This window comes from Lissotriton vulgaris, chromosome 7 (genome assembly GCF_964263255.1).
Source record: "Lissotriton vulgaris chromosome 7, aLisVul1.2, whole genome shotgun sequence".
Classification (NCBI taxonomy): Eukaryota; Metazoa; Chordata; class Amphibia; order Caudata; family Salamandridae; genus Lissotriton; species Lissotriton vulgaris.
The window spans coordinates 1718440316-1718460566 of NC_141695.1; the positions used below are offsets into that span (position 1 = coordinate 1718440316).

At 45.0% G+C, this 20251-nt stretch overlaps 1 protein-coding gene across 6 annotated transcripts in view; it reads right to left on the minus strand.

Annotated features, from left to right (window-relative positions):
* Positions 1 to 569: 569 nt before the first annotated feature.
* The window catches only part of ZNF384 (zinc finger protein 384), a 197037-nt gene continuing 177355 nt past the window's right edge, over positions 570 to 20251 (minus strand). For all 6 annotated transcript variants that reach the window (XM_086932905.1, XM_086932906.1, XM_086932907.1 and 3 more), the window contains one exon: positions 570 to 6565. In XM_086932905.1, coding sequence (XP_086789031.1) covers positions 6320 to 6565 — 246 coding nt within the window. In that variant the 3' untranslated portion in view covers positions 570 to 6319. The remainder of the gene's footprint in view (positions 6566 to 20251) is intronic.

Sequence of the window (20251 nt, forward strand, 5' to 3'; positions counted from 1 at the left end):
AGAAGGTTTTTCCCATTACACAAATGAAACTACCACTGCATTGTCAACATAATGTTTTATGAAGGAAGCATCATCCTAGGAAATTTAAAATGGAGTAGTGAAAGAATTGGACTTTGGCAAAGAGATTACCATAGCCATAATTTGGATGACCGTTGCACACAGCTTTATAAGACAGTAGTAAACCTCACCAATTCAGGTTGTTTGCAAAATAGGTATCTCAGCAAGTCACAATTATCTGTGCAGCTTAAACCCTGATTAATTGGTTCCCTTTCTCAATCATAGTTCAATTGACAAACAACCTGATGCCTCCCAGGGAAACAAGTTTTTCACATCTGATTGACACTGGCCGAATTGAGCTACCAATGGAATGAGTCTTCAGTCCCTGTCCTGGATTCGGAGTCTTACAAGTTCTTTGCTGCAATAAAAGAGGTTGTGCAGATTATAAATGCTTAGGTGCATTAGCTTCTATCCAGTTACGTTCGGTTCCTTTTTTTCTCTGTTTGCAAATAAAGTGATATTCATAGACCGTGTTATTTTAATAAGTTATTTATACGCACACAAAAAAGAGATGGAAAAGATGTGCCCTTTGCAAGGCATTGACTTTATTAAAAAAAAAAAAAGAAAAAAACAACTTATGGGCTGTATTGCAAGATTGTTCCCGGACCCAGTACTTTGGCTGGGATGATAAATGTTTAATACTACGAAGGGCTATAAAAATTTACTTCCAATCTGAATTCTAATTATGTAGTAACAATACACGTGGAGTTGAAAACATCTTACAATTTTGATATGTTTCACCAGATCTCAGTATGGCAGCAGAATAAACTGGCAGACATACAAAAATATCAACAAAACCTCAAGAATAAACTACATGCACATTCCCCGTACATGTTATCATTCAAAGATTTATTTCCATACAATATGCTAAAAACGGATGTGGGCTCCGGGAGGTTTTGTCCTCAAATAATATACTTTTTTTCATTTATGTTTCAATGCCAAAGTTTTGTACTATTTCGTAACTTTGTTATTTTCATCTCCATGATTAAAAAAAGACAAACATATACATATGTATAATATATATATATATTTCAAATAACCGTGTGAAAGTAGGGAAAAAACTGAACAAATGAAGGAAAAACGTTTAGGGTGGGGGAAATGAATGAATAATAAAACAAAAACCCTCACCAGCTTTGGGAGGTTGGTACAATTATACCAGAAAAAGGCTATTTCATATACATATATTTATATATAATCATGAGAAGTCTGATACATGGGGTGGGGGGGGGGGGGGGAGGTGTCATTTTCAAGGCTGTGTAGACAAACATTTCATTTTACATTTGAAAGCAGGACACCCATTTTTTTCCGGCAGTTATGACAACACGTTGACCCTCTAATCCCTGGGTATTTTATCAGTCATCTTTGAAGTTTCAGGTGTGAAATGCCAATTGCAAACCTCAATTCAGAGAGTCCAAAAAAAAATACATGACCAGAAATGTGCACGACCTGTCTTGTGCCATCCAAGAGAAACTGATGCCACAGCAAAGCTTAGTTCCACATGCATTTCTGACCTAGAGACATGTGCAGGATACTCATAAGTAACACTTTTACTCCTAATCCTTGAATTCCCCTTCCCCTATTGTTCTTCTAGAGCTGGGTTGCGGAGTATTTTGTGTACAGCATAAAACGAAATTTACTGATTGCCATAGGTGCATTCTTAACTCTTCCTGAGCATTGTCAGTACCAATACTCTCTCTGCATAGCATTCTTTTCTTTGCCAATAGCACGAAAGATTAAGTATCGCGGGCAGGCACAAACAGACAAGTATATATTTATCCAGCTGGTTGGTCTACAGGTAAAGGATGCATGGGCGCTGTACACAAAACAGCGTCCTGTACGTATGCCCATGCACCATCTGACCTTCCTCTAAGCTGATGATTATATTATCAAGCATATAAACCTCCCTGAAAGAATAAATATATCAGAAAGTAAAAATAAAATGACAGTCAGCAATATATTTTAGCATGATCCAAACAAAATCGGCTCTATATCTGACATCTAATATATAGTGCTCATTAAAAAAAAATAGTACTCCACATTGCCAACTTTAGCATCTCTCTCCAGAGGGATGCAGCACTGTCATCAAAAGCATGAGCACGTATAGCCTTTCAGGGAAGAAGTTAAAAAGTGTTGTCACAGTTGGATACTTGTGAACGGACCCAGTGTGCAAAGGAAAGTATGAAAGTAACTATACCGGATCAGATAAACTCTCAAAGATTTCATTAAACATCACGTTTAAGGAAGACGTGTGGTGGGAAAGCAAACACACAGTGACTCATGCTTCTATACTGGGATGCAGTAGTCTGTAGACCACAAGGGATTGCACAATGAAGCTCACATTTTCTTAGATTAGCTCTTCTAGAACTAAGCAACCAACTTAAACTTAAGAGGGTAGGGTAGAGAAACCTCTGGTAATATCCCCTGGGGGGTAAAAAGGACGAAATAGAGAAAGGGTTGATGCAAGCTCCTGGAGAACTTACAAAGAAAATCAGTTGAGTGACTTGAGGGGTTCCAGAATCATTTTCCAATCTGATCTCTTTTAACATTTGTGGATAATCTAAAAGATGAAAATAAATGGAGAATGAGAACATACCCTAAAAAGGGCAATAACACCCCCATATATTAAATTCCATGTTACATCGGAAGGCAAACTGTTATGATGCTTACATATTTACATCTTCAAGGAAATTATGCAACCATGTCCGTATTAAAGGTATATTTAAATGATGCAGGCAAAAGTCTACAAGGAAGACCTTCTAATTTGTTCATCACATAAAAAGATAACAAAAAACTCCCAATAGGATCTCCTTCCTCATTTCTTCTAATAAATGTCACCACTGGAGCCCCTGACCACCCCTTTGCCCTCTTCTTGTTTGATTGCAGAGAAAGCTGCACCTGTACACGCCATTTGTAAAACCATGCATGGTGGACCACCAGAACAGGCAAAGGTTCCTGTGAATCCACCTGCACTTGGTGAACCAACAATAACCTCCATAGAATTAAAATCCTTATTTTTGCCAATACTCAGCGTTTTCTTTTATAAACGGCATCGGCTACGTAAGAAAAAGAAAAACTTTTTTTAAAGGTTCTTGATGTTGACCAAGAAGATCTAGTCTGGAAGAACAAAAGGAAGTAGTGGAAACTGCAGATTTACCTGATGCCCAGATTACAGACATTGTGCCATGGTCAGAAAGAAGGGAGAACTGTAACTCCCTTGCCCAAAACAAGGCCTAGAAGCCTTTTCAGATAGCCATCGACCCATCTCACAGCAACCAGCATGGGACTGTCAGATTGATACAGTGAACATTTTCAACATTTACTTCACTCTCACTGATGTGTTTATTCTGCCAGGTAAGGAAATTAGTGGCACAAGAGCTAGTGAGGTTCTAAAGACCGTGTAGAGGTTCAGAATCCCTGAGATATTTCAATGAGCTGTTAGTCTGACAATTTTTATAGGGTTTCATTGCCACCATCCACTTTATAGTACATTAGCATTTCTCCAATTTTGTGACTGAAAAATAAACCTTGCCATCAAGTGGAATGTCAATCTTTCCCTGTCTAACTCCATGCATTGGGGTCTGAAGGTCTACGCCACGCTCGACTAGGTGCTCTGAAACCCAAGGACACGCCTCAGTGTTCACATGCTGTTAGGCAAATGTCAGCATACATAGGACTGTGTGCACAGAGCTTGTCAAGTTTGCAGGAAAGATGGAAGCAGAGCTCGGCGGAATAAACATCATGCAAACAAATTTAAGTGTGTTACCAGGAAGAATGGGAAATAGTAAAAACATTTGAATCTACTGAGGTCAACACCACCACAAAGGATAGCACAGGATGATGGGAAGTCATGCAGATAATTTGTTTAATGGACCTATTTTCCTTAATTTTGAATAGCAGTTTACATGCTTTGATAGCCTTCAGTAAGTGGTGAGATCCTGATCCACAGAGTGGGAGCCTGCAACATCTGCACCACAGGCGATCATCAAAAGTATGTCACTATCCTCTACCTCGGTGTGAAAAAGCTTAATTGATGAGGTCAAGAAAGACCAGGATGGGGCACAAAAGAGAGGCAGTCCTACATTTTGTTAGTATCACCATCCAATCTTTGTCTTGTTAGAAGCATTAAGAGTGGGCTGCCATAAAGGTGTAGACTGAGTAAAAGATGGCAGTGATGAGATTCTGCATGTAAGAGATATGCTCATTATAGCTCTCCACTCGAATAGAAATGCATTAGGACTAATACCCACCTCAGGAAGAACTCCTTTAACTGGTGCTAAAGCTAGGAGACCAAGATACTAGCGATGACAATGATCCGTACTCCTTCTGGTGGCCAGAGGCCCAATGGGGTCAGAGAGGGAAGGGAACAGGACTACAAGGAACCAAACAGAGCAAACCTTACTGCTGGGACGGGCACATTAGCCATTAGAGCATGAAGTAAACGCTTTCCAACACCGTGGCAGGCTCCAAAAAATCCAAGCTGTGCAGACTTTCATTTTCCGGTGCAAATATCCCTCAGAGATAAGTTATGAGAATCTGCAGGAATTCTCTCAGGTAGCGAGACTTTAAAGAGAGTGAGGGAATAGCAAGAACCTATCCAAGCCAATAAGACACTGTATTGGTACTTCAAAGAGGGTGAAGGTATGATCTTTATAGATCCTGAGTGGGCCAAGAGAGGCAAATCCATGGATGTTCTTGCAAGTATGGTAGAACACAGAATAAAGGAAACACGTGTTTCACAGGTTCCAAAAAGCTGAGACAAATGACAAGCATTCTTTAATGTTAGCAACCTGGCAGAAGAACAGGGCCCAGGAAACAAACATGTGAATCTGATCGGCAGAATAAAGATATTCCTATAAAAAGTTACAAAAATAAATTGAAGCAAAGCAAATACAGTGCAAAACTATTTCATCAACAGAGACAAAAGACAAAGGAAGCTATGCAGTAATCAGGAAAGAGAATCTATTGTATGGAGTCTTTCAAAGTTTCATATTATGCTGTGGCACTATCGACCTCTTACCCTCTCCAGCAAGAAGACCGTCATATCCCAGTTCTGAGGAACTCGGTTATGATGTAGGAGGATGAAACAAAGCGAGCAGACAAGTGAGCTGGTCAAGGTAATATTAAAGGAAAAACCTGAAACACAAACATGTTCTTGCAGTGCACCCCAAAAGTCTCCTAAATGTTCTACTCCAGGTTCATAAGTTTTGTCTGTCCGGTAGAATGTTGGCCATAAATCTGAAGTTTCAGTAGTCCTCTGTTGGCCATGCTGCTTAAGTCTTTATTGTAAAGTGGACAATTCTCTTGTTTAACAAAAACAATATCCCCCATGGAACCCAAGTCTACCAAGCTTCAATCAGTCATTCTCTGGAAGGAACCTGGACTAATGCCTGTTATTCCAAGCACCATTTTCCCAGTGTTGAGGGCAAATAGACCAGTACTATTCAGCATAATCTTGAGCTGTGGCACTCATACTTGTGGTTTTGACCTCTGCCAACCTTGTGGAGTGAACTGCGATGTGGCTGAGGAAAGTTGATGTTCTAAGATCCAGTCTGTAGCCTATGAAGTTTCTCACCTCAGAACACACTATGTTGTGCATCTTCAGGGTTAGGTGCGAGTTCACGGACCACAAGGGTTACAACCCTAGAGTTGACCTTCAGGCATGGCTATGACCTAAAGACAGACACACGTGCACAGACACACACAGAGGCAGACAGACCCAACTGTAGCCCAAGGAGGGATGAGAGCATTGCCACATCATGATACACATTGTGCTGATCCTTGGTGTCGGAATAATGCTCCCTAGGTCTGTTATGATGTTTTTGAAGAAGCCCGTTCTTTAAATACCATACATGCCAGCATAAGCGATTGTTTCAGGTCTTCCAATTTCATGTGTTTATCATTCATCTTCACTGGAGAGAGATACTAAGGATGGGCTGGGGCAGTGACAGGGAGGAGCGGTGAGGTTTGAGGACATAACCATACATGCCTCCAGCTTCTTCTACACCTCTTCACCAGGGTCGCTCCTGACAGCAACATCCATGCTAGGCCTTCACGCTCACAAGACGAGGCATTTGCATTGTAGCATAAGATGGCGTACCAACACAATGAAATCTGCTCGAAATGTTGAACTTTGTGTGAACTAACTGGAAGGCAGATTGGCTGTAGGTCACCAGTGAACCAGGTTCACCACCGAGTCTTCACAGAGGACAGGAAGGTGTAAGTCTGGGGACAAGGGGGAAGCGCAGACTGAAGAAAGCTGAGTCTAGGAGCTCGCCAGATGTTCTACCTGGATGGTGCTGGTTGTCACAGTCAGGCAGATGTCTTTGTGCTGTTCTGATTTGTAGGGGCTGAGGTTCAGATCAAATGAGCACTGTGGGCCATCAGAGGATGACTGAGGAGCAGAAACGTAGTGCACCCCCTGGGACGTCATCACTTGCTGGACAACCTGCGATGGAGTTTGCTGCTCGGGAGCGTTATGTTTCCGCATATGTTTCATCAAATAGGTTTCCTGTGGAGACAGAACCAGGGGCAGTAATGAGACTAAAAAAAGAGAACAGCAAGATCAAAAAGGAGAAGCGATTGGACACGTGATAAGGAGAGAAAGCAGTTTGATCAGAAGTAGAGGACATAAGAGGTGCAGAAGGTAGCAAGACAAGCAGAAGATAAGGACCAAGGGTAGCGAGGGTGTGTGGACCCAAAGTTGGATTTATGTATAATACCATCTGCATTTTTATTATTAACTATTCTCTTTCTTATAATGCAGATCCTCAACCCAAATTACATTAAGGTCTTAGGCTGGTCAAGCGGGATGTGTTTGTATGAAGGCCGATTTCCCAGCATCTTGTGGAAATGTAAAAATCGGAATGGCTGGAAATTCAGCATCAAATCGTCTGTCTGTTAAGTGTACCCTTGAAGCTACAATGAGTTTTGCAGTTTATTTGTTTAATCCTTTTTCTATACTTCATAGCTGTGACATGAGAGTAAAGATTATATTAGTGAAGAGTCCCACAAGCAGTAAGAATGACTATGGTATCCAACTGGATATAGCACCCTAATATGTGGGCACTATAACCATGAGCCCTCTAGCGACTAGAACAGGGCTGCTTGAAGACCGGGTGTATAAAGCCTTGTACAGGTGAACGGAGTCCGTATTACAGCAGGAAGGAAAGTCTGTGGAATCAGACAATTTAAGTAAGGCAATAATGAGAAAGAAACAAAATGAGAGGCAGCCTGATGACAGTCCAGATTGACAAGCTTTCAATACATATCGGCATCAATTTTTTGCTTGAAAAATGCATCATTTTTATTAAACCTAAAAGCGGTTTCATTATGGGTGTATCTGTTGTGTGTCAGAAGACTATGGTACTGACAAGTGCTTAACACTGCCCCATGCATCAGCATCATCTTTAGAATGTGCAACAAATAACTTTACTATTGTAAGTGTGCTTGAGGCGGAAGAAGTACAAAAAGAATGTTACTTACACTGTAAGCATCGCTTCGTGCCATATAGCGCCCACCACCAAAGGCCTGTGCTAACGCGGACAGTTGGAGAGAGAGTGCAGCCTTGTAGATGGTGCATGGCAGTAGATAGTGCATGGCAGTCATATTGTCTTTCCCAATGAGGACTACCTTGTCTGCAATGTGGCACTAGAAGGTCTTCAACGCTAGGTGGATGGCCAGCAGCTCTAGGTAACTGAACTGGTGACCATGGAGTTTCGCTTGGACAGTGAGATCCTGAAGATGCGATGCACCGCCCCTTACAAGCTATGTTGATGGATCACAGGAAATGGTTCCTGCACACATGAGGAACATACTGACGCAGCACCAGCGCCACCTGTGGTACCTTCTATGCCAACATTACCTCCTCCTCCGGCCACTCCTAGGATGATGCCTCATCCCATCATACCAGCACCACCTAAGGACAATTCATCCTCTTCTGAGGATGACGCGAAAGAGGGCAAAATTCAGGATCCTCCACCATCTAAGGATGAGTTGGATGATTATATGATACCTGCACCATCCCCCACCTCCAAACCAATCTTCGGACTCCCTCTGGAGGATATAGATGTTTTTCACAACTTAATGGATAGAGCTGCAGCCAGAGACCCTCTGGGTGAGTAGCGCGCTATATAAATGACTTTGGTTTGCATTGAGCCCTGTATTCTTTTGGGGAAATCACTGAACTCTGTGCACGGTATAACCACCTAGTGCAGTTATTCCTAAACCGTGGTCAGTGGATCTCCTGGGGTCCGTGACACATTCTCAGGGGGTCCGCAGGCAGCAGACTTAAAAATCCTTCAAGGTTCCTTGTATAATCAGCAGTTTTGGGCAACAATAAAAGTGTCAAGATTTCCTATTAAGGCTAACCACTGTGCTGTGTTCTGAATCTGAAGTTTGAGCTTCTCCAGGTCAAGCTCCCTTAATAAATGCCTACCAGTATGGATGACATGTGAATCCTATACCTTGTAGTCCACTTTGCCTTATGTAACATTTTCAATTTAACCGATTGCCACATGTATGATTCATTAGCTCTGTGTGTGATGTAAAGTGGTCGCACACCCTATAAGAAAACAAGTTACTTACCTGTAACTTTAGTTCCCCAATATTGGTAACTTTCATAGATTCCCATGCTTTGTATCATTCCCCGTCGTCGGAATGGGAGTCTCTGTAACAAAAATACCATAGCTGTAGGTACAAAAGACAAAGGAAAAAGGCCTAGGCCTCATTCCCTTTCGTAGCATATCACCCTCTTTGTGTAAAAGAGACCAAACTTTGGCATCAGCCAATCAGAAGTGCCTCATCCCTTAGAACCTTCCTGAAGGAACCTCAGAGCCTCAGATTTTCGTAGCCGTTGTGTACTTCGACACCATATCTGTTGTAGGCTGAGCTTTCCTCGGGGAGGCGGGTGGGCGCATGGGAATCTATGAAAGTTACCAATACTGGGGAACTAAAGTTACAGGTAAGTAACTTGTTTTCTTACCCCAGTATTGGAACTTTCATAGATTCCCATGCTTTGTATAAGAGTAGCAAGCAGTTGGCAAGATAATCACATTTTGCATCATAAATTATAGCATTAGGCAACAGGACATAAAATACAAAATGTGAAAGACGGAAGGTGGGAAAGAAAGGAAAGCTCACCATCAGTGGAAGAGGTTCCTCAGGACAGCCTGTCCTACTGCCGCATCATCTTGCTGCAAGGATTCCAAGCAGTAATGCTTGGTAAAGGTGTGAACGCTGCTCCAGGTAGCAGCTCTGCAAATGTCTTTAATATGCACCCCCGTGAAGAAGGCTGTTGAAGAAGCCACGGATCTCGTGGAATGTGCTCAGATCTTTCCAGTTAGAGGTTTTCCTGCAGCCTTGTGACAATGTAGAATGGCACTTGTGATCATCTCGAAACACCCTGTTTGGATAGCGGAAGGCCCTTACTAGGACCTCCGAAGGCGACAAATAATTGTGAAGATTTCCTAAAACCTTTAGTACGTTCTAAATAGAATTTCAAGCATCGCTGCACATCCAATGAATGCAATGCTCTTTCTGCTGGCGTAGAAGGTTGAGGGAAGAACGCCTTCAGAATGACCGGTTCAATCAAGTGGAAATCCGAGGGAACCTTAGGCATGAACCTAGGATTAGTTCTCATGTTCACAGTGTTTCTTTTGAATTGAAGGAAAGGTTCTTGGATGGTTAAAGCTTGTAATTCTCCAACACGCCTAGCCGACGTGAGAGCAAGGAGGAGAGCCAAATCCACGAAAGCTATTTCATGTCAGAACGATGGATTGGTTCAAATGGACTCTTCATGAGTTGAGAAAGGACTAGATTTAAATGCCATGTAGGAGGGGGCGGTCGCACCCGTGGATAGACCCCGAACAAGCCCTTAAGAAATTGCTTGATAATCCTGGAAGACCACAAGGAAGGACCGGATTCTGTCCTTCTGAACCTTGACAAAGCAGCCAAATGGACCTTAAATGATGAATGGGTTAGTCCCGACTTAGCCAAGGACAGCAGATAAGGTAGGATAGATGAGGCTTGGAATTGAAAGGATCAATGCTTTCTTTCTTACACCAGCAACAAAATCTTTTCCACTTAAGGCGGTAAGTCCTGCTCGTCGAAGGAGCCCTTGCCTGGGACAGAACCTCCTTAATTAAGGGCAGGTTCATAAACTCTCGCTGCTCAGGAGCCATGCAGTCAGGTGTAACGACTGTGGATCTGGGTGCCAAATTTGACCGTCGTACATCGTGAGAAGATGCGGCAGAATCCTCAAAGGAACGGGAGGAGCTATCGACAACAGATGGAGCTCCGTGTACCAGAACTGCCTCGGCCAAGCCGGGGCTATTAGGATCCTCCTGCACAGTTCCATCTGGATTGTCCTGATAAGTCGTGGTATCAGAGGAATGGGAGGAAAAGCGTAGACAAATGTCCTCGACCATGCTATCGAAAGCGCACTTCCCCGTGAACCTTGATGGTGAAGCCTGCTTGCGTAAGACCGGCATTTTTTGTTGGTCGGAGTGGCAAAGAGATCGATCTCCGGTCTGCCCCACTGGCTGAAGATCTCTTCCAAAACTGTCTGATTCAATTCCCACTCGTGGCTGACTGAGGATGACCTGCTCAGCTTGTCGGCGTTTTCGTTTAGGATCTCTGGTAAGTGTTCTGCCTTCAGTGATATCTTCTGAAGGATCGCCCATTCCCAGATCTGTTGAGCCTTTTGCGAAAAAGGACGAGATCTGATTCCTCCTTCCTTGTTCACATAGTGCATGGCCGTGGTGTTGTCCGTCCTGATCAGCACTTGCGAGCCATCTAGGCGAGGAAGAAAAGCTTGCAGAGCTAGTCTTTTCGCCATTAGTTCTAAAAGGTTGATGTGGAGATTTTTCTCCTGGGGCAACCAATGCCCGCTGACATGTAGGTCTTGCATCACTGCTCCCCAACCCTCCAACGACGCGTCCGTTGCCACTACATGTGGGCACGGGTCGCTTACGAAGGATAGACCTTGGGACAAGTTGTTTTGATCTGTCCACCACAAGGTCACGTCTTTCATCCTCTGAGTGACCGTCACTATGTCCTCGAATGAACCGCGGACCTGTTGCCACTGATTATCCAGTTCTTCCTGCAGAGGACACATTCTGAGTCTGCAATGGGGAATCAGTGAAGTGCACAATGAAATCACTCCCAGTAGGGATTTGTATCGGCGTCCTGAAAGAGACCTTCTTGCCCGTAAGTCCCGAGCCAAGGTCTGTAATTTTTCCCTTCTTTCCAGAGTAGGGAAAGCTCTTGAGAGGTTCGATTCCAAGAGGGCCCCCAGGAAGCGAGCCCTTCTTGACGGGACCAGAGAGGACTTCTCGATGTTTAGAGTGAGGCCTAGATTTTGGAACAGATTCGTTCAAGCTTGAACAGCCTCCAGCGCTGCCTCCCTGGACGGAGCTTTCAGCAACCAGTCGTCCAGGTAGGGGGAAGACTTGGAAATGGTTCCTCCGCATGAAAGCTGCTACTGGCGCCAGCACCTTTGTAAAAATTCTCGGGGCCGAGCGGAGTCCAAAGGTTAAACCCTGAATTGAAAATGGCTCTTGGCTACTGTGAATCGCAGAAACCTGTGTGCATCGGAACATGGAAATACGCATCCTCGAGATAGAGTGTGGCCATGAAATCTCCCGGATTGATGAGCTTCAAGATGTCCTGGAGAGAGACCATCTGGAAAGAAAGGGAGATGAGATAGGTGTTTAGCTCCCTGAGGTCTAAAATGGGGCGCCATTTTTCTTGCGTTTTTCTCACCAGGAAGAACCTGGAATAAAATCCCTGTCCCCTTTGGTTTGAGGGAACCGGCTCCATCGCTCCCTTCCAGAGCATTTGTTGGACTTCGAGCCGCAGGAGACGCTGGTGTTTCGATGGAATGGCTGCCGGGGGCTTGGGTGGAGGGACTTGCGTGAATTCCAAAGTATGCCCTTTCCGAATGATGTTGAGCACCCAACGGTCCGATGTTATTTTGGACCAGTTTTGAAGGTATTTGGTGACCCTGCCTCCAACTGATGATTTCTTGAAGCAGGGCCCAGCAGGAAGAGCCAGGAGGTCGCTATTGGCGCTTGGACGAGTCCCATCCTCGTCCAGCCTGTTTCCCCTTGTTGTAAGGTCTGGAATAGTTCGTCGACTGGCCCCGACACTGTTGATAGGGCTGCCGGTATTGTTGGGAACCTGAGCCCGCGGAGGAGTAGCGCTGTTGTGTGTAGGACCCTCTATAGGTACCACCTCTGCCTCTGGCTCTGACTCCTTTAAAGGGAGACTTGCGGTATTGAAGGGTCCCTAAGGACCTGGCAGTCTCCGTATCCTTCTTAATTTCTTGAAGGGTATCATCGATGACTTTCCCAAACAATGCCTTACCATCAAAAGGCAGATCAAGGACCTTGTTCTGGATCTCAGGCCGGAACCAAGTCGCTTTGAGCCATCCTTGGCGGCGGAGGACTGCCACCCCAGCTAGGGATCGCAACGAAGTAGTTGCAATATCCATTGCACAATCAATGATTTCCATTGAAGTCGCTTCTCCCTCCTGCAGGATCTGCTTTGCCTCAGATGTAGACTCCGGAGGCAGCTGGTCAATGTACGGGGCGATATCGCACCAAAGCTGGCGGTCATATCTCCCCAAGATCGCCAGAGCATTAGCGGCCCGTACTAGTAAACTCTCCATGGATGAGAACCTCTTCCCACATTGTCCAATCTCCGCCCTTCTTTGTCCGGTGGAGCTGTTAAGGGAGGAGAGGGGTTACGGGATTTTCTCTGCACAGCCTGCGAGATAACAGAATCTGATCTTGGATGACCCGTCAAGGCTGCGGGACCCCCATCAGGTGCCTTATATTTCTTGTCCAGACGCAGTGGCACAAGGACCACCGTCGCCGGGTTCTTCATGGCCTTAAGGCCCTCTCTCCACAAATGATCCACAATAGGGATGGACCTTGTTGATTTTCTAAAAGGCTCCTTGAAATCGTATAGAAAACAATCACTAGTAACCTTAGGCATGGCCAATTTGAATCTGCCCGCCGCTCTCTCCATTAACTGATGAAAACCCCCGATGTCTGCTGGCGGGGAATCCGCCGGTTCTGGGACTGGTGAAGCTGGATTCTCAATGACATATTCGTCATAGTCAGTATTCGGAGCAGAGTCATGATCCGACTGCTGGTCCTCATCCGAGGAATCATCATGGACGTCTTGCAGCCCGGAGGAATCTTGTTGGAAGGATGTCTGAGGCTGAGGTGAAACTTGAGCCTGTAAAGATGGTGTCACTGGTGAGGGAGAAAATACTGCCGGTGTAGCTGATGCTGCCGGGACATGAAGTGGCCTATTCGCCCTAGATTTATAGTCTTGGAGCATGTTATGCAAATCTTGGCGAAATGAAGATGGCACCGTCACCATATCCTGGCCCGAATGATGTTGCGACTGGGCCGTCTGATGATAACCACTCTCCTCCCGGACGTATTCACCTTCAGAGTCCGTCTCCTGGCACTTGACCAGAAGTTGGGAGGGACTATTGGCATAACTGAAAGCGTCCTGGTCGTCATCCTCTGACTCCCCTTCCTGCAATAGCATAGTTGTTAGAAGGGGGGATACACTCCTCGGATAAGTCATCTCCGGCGTGATTCTCGTCACAGAAATGGTAATCCTTTCCTCAGAGGATAATATCGTCGACGGTTCCGTCGTCGACGGTTGTACATGCGTCGACGAGATCGGGGTAGTCGACTAGGAAACTGGGGGCACACAAGCCGTCGTCATTGTCAGAGTCGTCGACGAGACTGTCGTCGACGTCATCGTCGACGTCGTCACCATCGTTGTCGGTGATACTGTAACCTTCGTCGTCGGCCCCTTCGTCGTCGGCGAAATCTTAGTCGTCGGCGCCTTCTCCGTCGACACACCTGCCGTCGACGGTACCTTCGTCGACGATAATGTCGAATCCGATTTTTTCGTCGACGGAACTTCTGCCGTTGACTTCTTCATCGTCGAGGATTTAGAGCTCCTCTCAGAAGATTGAGAAGAAGGTTATTTGAAGGCTGTGGTAGTCTTCTCACCTTTTGAAGGCGTCACAGGACCTACTTTCTCCTTTTCACTTCTGTGAGGAGATTTGCTGGGACCCTGGCTCTCACGACTCACTGGGGGTCTTTTTAGAGGCCTTAGAAGGTCTTTCCATAGAAGGGGAAGGAGAACCCCTACCCCTCTTCACTGACCTTCTTGATGAAGACATCAACGCTGCATACTCACTGTCACTAGAGACAGTATCTTTTCTGGACTTCAGCTTCTGAAGCCATGTCAAGAGTCTACCCTCACGGTCCCGGAGGGTCTTGGTTGAGAAGGTGTGACAGATCTTAGTCAGCAGCTTGGTGGTCAGGATAGAGGCAATAGATGCAGTCCTTGTGCCTATCCTCCACAAAAAGCCTTTTCTTGCCACAGGTGGAACAAGGCTTGAAAAGGGCTTTTTTCTTCTCCATTTCACTCATCCTTAGAAAAGGATAAGTTGAGCAGAGCTCACAGGAGACTCCCTAAGCACAACGTGCGGTAGAAAATCTGAGGCTCTGAGGTTCCTTCAGGAAGGTTCTAAGGGGTGAGGCACTTCTGATTGGCTGATGCCAAAGTTTGGTCTCTTACACAAAGAGGGTGATATGCTACAAAAGGGAATGAGGCCTAGGCCTTTTTTCCTGTCTTTTGTACCTACAGCTATGGTATTTTTGTTACCGAGACTCCCATTCCGACGACAGGGAATGATACAAAGCATGGGAATCTATGAAAGTTCCAATACTGGGGTAATGGTATGAGAGCTGCTATAAAACAAATAAAAAATAAGAGCCCCAGCAAAGATTCTCGTATCCTGGTTCACAGCAAGGTTATGATTTACTATCCTTTAAAAGTTAATACAATTAAATATATAATGACAAATTTGTCATAGAATGAACCATTTTCTCCCTCATTTTCTTTGAGGGAAAGCCCCCAAAAGCCACCCTAGTTGCGATCAGTCTCACTTGCTGCACTTTGTGTGCACCATACTGGGACTGGTCTGACAACATTTCCTAGGTCTGCTTTGGGTTTCCAATCTGGCCCATGAAGAAGCAGGAGCCTCGTATCAAGACATAAACCCAAACACTGAAAAGTTAGACACTGAGATGCAGCAACAGCCTTTCAATTAAACTTTCAATTTTTGCAAACTTTTTTCAATATAAAATAAAATCTTCAGTAATTCAAGTATTTGTTTTAATGTTTGAAATTTAAAATAGTACAAAATGCTCGAGGTCCCCTACTTCCAGCAGTGACTGAATAGGAGTCCTCAGGAGTCAAACGTTTGGGAACCACTGACCTAGTGGTGTACCCTATACAGAGCCAGCTTCCGACAATTGTGCAGATTTAAGTGGAGGACCCTGCCCAGCTGCTGGGGCAGGAGGTCATTGCAAAGTAACAGCTGAACAGGAGCGCAAATGGTCTGGTAACACACCTGTCTGAATCCAGTCACTAAGATGACCTGGGCCCATCTGTTCTTAACCTTTTTTCAGAACCCTGGGCAGGGGATTGGGAGCTATACTAGAGTCTTGTATTCTTTTCCAGCCAGAATGCATATCCAAGACGCAAAACGTTCGACACTGTGCTTTCGGATGGTGGTGTAAGTATCTATCCAGGGTTGTCCTCACTGTTCCAAGAAGCTTGTGCCACCTCTGGACGTGATCCACTAGACAATGTCTACTCAATTCATCTGCTCTGGCTTTCAGGGACCTTGCTGGGTGGTTCACGATCAAAATAATTGGTTTGACTTTTCAGCCACCTCCAGAGTCGCAGACCCTCCTGACAGGACCCAGGTCCTAAAAAGGATCCCTGCTTGTTGCAAGACCACATGGCAGCAGAGTTGGCTATGGGACCTTCTCACAAACACAGAAGTTCAAAATAGACCTTATACACCAGTCCTTCACAGAATGGGGAAATCGTGAGTGTAACAACTCCCGCCTTTGCCTGAGGCTGGACCTCTTGCACATTTGGTGAACAGCGACACCTCCTGTAAAAGAATGACTTGTGGGAAAACCACTCTGGTGTTAAAAGAAAAGGGGGCAGGGCATGAAGAAAAGGTAGGCCTCTGCGATTCTGAACTATTTGTAAGACATCTGTCCGACATGATGGATCACCAACCTGAGAGGAAATATGGAGTCCTGGCCCCCAAAGGTTGGGCATGTGCCGCTAAAAGCAAAACTAAAATGGTTTTGTTTCCTTTGCACAGGAAGAGGAATTGGAGAACTAATGCCCTTGCTGGCCCACAGGCTGCATTCCACACCCACGTCAACAGCCTCAAAAGGACTGGGGGGGCTTGCTGAATTGGTTGGGAAGGTTGTCTGTTACAGCTTTCTGTTATAGCGTCTAAACTTTTTGAATGGTTGCCGGAACAGTTAGCAGGGGTCACCAGCCCCACAGCTCTGCACTTAAGCTCTACTGTCCTTAAACCCTTTGGTGCTCACGACCGCCCCAGGCCGTCACGCTGGGCGGGTGCTATGGACGGCCGGGGGCCGTCCGAATCCCACCCACTCATGAATTTTCCTGCACAGCGGGAGAATTAACACTGCGCTCAAGGGGTTAAAGCACACTTAACAGTGTTGTCCCTCACATTGCAAAGGCAGGATCCATGAAAGGGCACTTTTATGAGTGAGGCCTGGATATCACCAGAGAATTCTGTGCAACGTATCCATGCATGTCGACCAAGTACAACACTAGTACCCTCTGCTCTTTCCAGGCAATTTTTTGTAAAAAGAACTGCACGAATAACATATTTGGCTGCGTCCTGTCTATCATGAATCGTCTGACCTAAAATGGACAGATGGTGCCCTGGAATTAATGGCAAGATGTCGCTGGTCGTGGCCCCACAGGGCATACGTGAAATGACCTAATAAAAAAGCAGCATGGATCATAATGCTCGACCAGCAGTAGAAAACATGCGCTTGCTAGAAGCCTCAATCCTCCTGGATGTCGATCTGGAGGAGTGATTGATAAGGAGTTAGGATTTACCTTAAAGGTTGAGGCCTGCATGATAAGGCTCTCTGGAATGGGGTGATTGATGAAAAAAATCCAGATTACTAGGCGCACGTCTGTCACGCCTGGCCACTGTCTGTTTACATACGAGCAAGGACAAGGCTTCAACCAAGAAGCCATCAAAGTATCCCTGAGGTCATTGTTAAAAGATAGCAAGAGCTCAGAAATATCTGGCGCAGGCTGTAAAATCTCTGTAAAGACATTTGTTTTGGTCTCAAAGGAGGGTAGTTATAATTCTAGTGCCTCAACTGTTGTCCAGCACACCACTGCTAATAATGCACTCTTCCACTAGTGGCCCAAGTGGTGAGTCAAGCTCCGACTCAGGCAATCGGTTCTCTCCATTGGCATTCTGTAAATCAATGTACAAAGCATCAGTATAGCGAGGAAAACAAGTCATCCTAATCAGCGGCAGCATCTTGAAATGCCCCCTGCTCTAGCATAGGGTCACACACAAAACCAAAAAGATAATGCAGCTTCTGGAGATAGGCGTCATGAACTGGGTTAGAATCAGATTGCATGATGACGGGTTGCACTTTTGTATATTTGTAGCCGGACACCAGTTGGGTACGACTAAGTCGGTTTAGGGTCCGACATTGGCACCAGGTCCTCTTTTGGTGCTGGTGTTGTTACTGGGACCTGTGTAGGAGGGACTGGCGTGGATATTGGACCAGGAAAGTGTGTACCAGAGTTTGAACAGGACCCATGGTGACAGACGGCACAAGGGATGGATGTGCTGGTGGTAACCCCACTGTGAGCTCCTGCAGTTACATGGGGCCTGAAAACATGCGAGAGCAGGAAGTGCACCAAAAACCTGCAGCAAATTAGATTGTCCCCATAAATTTGAAAAGATATAGGGTCCATGGAAAATACGCCGGGAATACACCTAACATGGCAATTTTCTGCTGTTCTGAATGGTTTTCTGGTGCTATTACACTGGCTGCAATCCAAAAGAATTCCCAGTACCCATGACTCTGGTTAGTAATTATCTAGCGGGCATGAGACCCTCGTCCGCCTAAATTCTCAGATCGTAGAATTACGGAGAACGCCTGATATTATTTCTATATTTAGGTGTTCATTGTCTCTAATGCCCTACTGTCCATGAACAAACAATCTAGTCTGTCAATATTACTGATTGTGGGGGGTTCCATATATTTTCAACTCGGCGCAACCAAAAAAATGTCAGCCCTACATAGGACCATACATATACCCACACATACACCAAAATAATCAAGAAAAAATGTGTGGCGGAGAGGAAGGCACCTCACGGGCGAACACCCTCGGGGCGATCTGGTCAGATGTTTACCAGAAACTTGGCCCCTTTCTCATCGTAGGTGACCATTCCTATTCCAGAATTTAGTGAATAAGTGAGAAAAAAAGGTAAAAAGACGGTGCATAGCAAGGAGCTTAGAGCGTAACTCCTTAGACAAAAAAAGCAGAGTGAAAGGTAAAATCAACAGACACACCTCTTAAACTACTTTTATTAATGACAGGGGTGTGCGCAGTTGAAATAAAAAGGCTGGTAGCTTAATGTCGCATACCACTACCTGTGACCGACATGTTTCACTGCCCAAAAACCTTTATGGCAGATTCATCAGGGTTAATACTCTGTTGCTGCACCCACTTCCAACATCTTTTGAACAGGAAGCTGCCGAGTTGAAAAAATAAAATGAAATCACGACCAGTTCTTAATCTAGACATCCAAATTATTGTGCTTTTTTAATTGTAAAAAAAAACATTTCCTGCTTCCAAGAAATTGTTATCCTCCACCCATTTACCATATGTCTTACACCCAACATAGAAAAACATAGGGGATGGGGGGTTCTATTAAGAAAATTTTCATTGTTAGTTTACCCTTATTCAGCTATGCTCCCTCGTACCAGCTGAAAAAGCAGTTAAAAAATTAAAGGGCTAACCAAAAACTTAGAGGTACTCACATGAGTGGGCTTTTCCGTATGTAAAGGAAGAGTACTATCAACAGGCACCAGATCAGCAAAGTGCAGGTACACGGCAGAGAGGGAGAGGTGCTAGACAGCAGTTCAGACGAACTCATAACAACTGGACGTTTGACAACACCTCTAGTGAAGAGGAAGAAGAACCCCAACAGGGTAATAGGGTGAGGTTTAACCAACAAGATCGCCAGGACGAAGATTTGGGGGCCCTACTACGCTCTTTTTTAGGGCAAGGTCAGGGAACCAATCACAACAGGGGAAGGGGGAACTCAGCACCCCAATGGCAGACCCACTCACCCAGGGTGACTCGCAGCAGAGGTCGCACACTGAACTAGATGAAAGCATTGTTGTGAGATTACACTCTAACATCTGACGAGGAGAGAGTCTTGAACAAAGGTTTAGGATTCGTCCCTACACCCAGACACAATGCTTTTAAATGCCGTATAGAATTCCATGAAACGATGCGGAGGATTTAACTAAAAAAGTTTTTTGCCAATAAAGAGAAAGATACTGACTCGTTTCGAGGTACTAATATAAAAAAAACCTCCACTTTTTGTCCTCCCATGGCGACGATGGGTCCGGAGGTGGCTGTGTTTGAGGAAAGGGTCTTACAAGACATAAAAAAATTTGAAAATTCCCAGGAACATTTTAAACACACAAACATGACTAAAGATGATTGGAAAGCAGTAAGGTCACTTGAACAGAATAGTCTGCTTACTATAAAATCAGCAGATAAGGGGGGTGCGGTTGTTGTACTAAATACTAAAGATTACGATGCAGAGGTACAACGTCTGCTGAATGTACGTACGAACTACCGTCCTCTAAACAAGGACCCTGTTGAGGAGCTATCTAAGATGATCAAGGAAATGGTAAGCAGGGCTAAGACTAACAAATGGGTCTCGGTAAAAGAAGCGGAGTTTCTGGTCAATGACACCCCCAGGACTCCTGCTCTATACATCTTACCGAAGATACATAAGCCCACTCGCCCACCCCCCGGCAGACCTATCGTGTCGGGGATACAATCAATCCTTGAGCCCCTTTCGCAATATGCGGATTATTTTTAGCGCGAGGCAGTGGTGAATCAACCATCCTTTATAAAGGATACCACTGATATCCTGAATATCTTGGAGTGTTCCCTACGATTCTAATGTACAATGGTTGGTAACCATTGATGTTGAATCTCTGTACACTAGTATCCCTCAGGACGCTACGCTGGTGGC